Below are 930 nucleotides of genomic sequence, written 5' to 3'. Positions count from 1 at the left end.
GAAGGGAGATTCTGCTTGTAAAAAGTGCCGTAGCTTCTAGGAGAGCCGGACCCTGGCATTCTTGGAAGAAAGCAGGTCAGACTAACTAGGAGCCAGACATTTCTGACCAGCATGTGTCCTGCCATGCTTCTTATAGAAGTGACTGGGGGAAATGATTTGGTAATTCTGTCATTAGCCCTCACCAGCCACCAACCACTTATTGTTCAGACATAAACTAATACCCAGTTAGCATTGAGACTACCCCTCTCACAACCGAAGGTTCTGGGCCATGGCGTTTAGTTTATTCAGGGCTGTGGCAGCGGCCTGGACTCCTGAGTGGAAGCGCCACCTGGATCCTGGGAGTTTCTCGCTGGGGCAGTGGATGCTTGTGTCTGCCATACCACAGGCTCATACTTCATCGAGGACCACAGAGGAATCCACATGGATCTGTGGGGGATCCAACATCACGGTGCCCTGAGGAACCAGATTTTTATGTACCCTCTTCAGCTTGGCTAGCTTCTGCCCATTCTTGGTGATGATTGTCTCCTCATAGAATTCGTGAGCCAGGTCCCCATCTTCATCATAGAACTTGGAGCCGCGGCGTGTGAATACGAAGGGAGGCACCGCTGGGGCCCCAGGCCGCACCGAGGGTTGTTCAGCGCCTGCAGTTGCTGGGCGCCCCCCCGGAGTGGAGGCAAAGGGCCAGTGGCTTCGAGCTTTGGAACCACTGGAGCCCATGTCAACGCCGCCGGGTTCTCAGAGTGTGGCAGGCGCGACTATGCCCTGCCCCAGCCTCTACTCGCTGGTCGGGTCGGCGGGCTTCCTTTGCTTATGGAGTCATAAATGGTGATAATTTCTCCTTGTCATGATGTATGACAATATGCAGAGATTATTAGCAAATTCACTCAAGGCCTTGCTGTACACTTTCTTTAGCGCTCAGTTATATACCAC

At 53.0% G+C, this 930-nt stretch overlaps 1 protein-coding gene across 1 annotated transcript; it reads right to left on the bottom strand.

Annotated features, from left to right (window-relative positions):
• Positions 1-387: 387 nt before the first annotated feature.
• LOC308414436 (tumor suppressor candidate 2-like) lies at positions 388-717 on the bottom strand (the record flags this gene model as incomplete). Its single annotated transcript, XM_080909658.1, has 1 exon — positions 388-717. The coding sequence occupies one exon, from the start codon at positions 715-717 to the stop codon at positions 388-390; it is 330 nt and encodes a 109-aa protein (XP_080765784.1).
• Positions 718-930: the final 213 nt, after the last annotated feature.

Source organism: Micromys minutus (assembly GCF_963924665.1).
Source record: "Micromys minutus genome assembly, chromosome: X".
Lineage (NCBI taxonomy): Eukaryota > Metazoa > Chordata > Mammalia > Rodentia > Muridae > Micromys > Micromys minutus.
The sequence above is the reverse complement of the archived record's forward strand: the minus strand, read 5'-3'. Positions and strand labels throughout refer to the sequence as shown.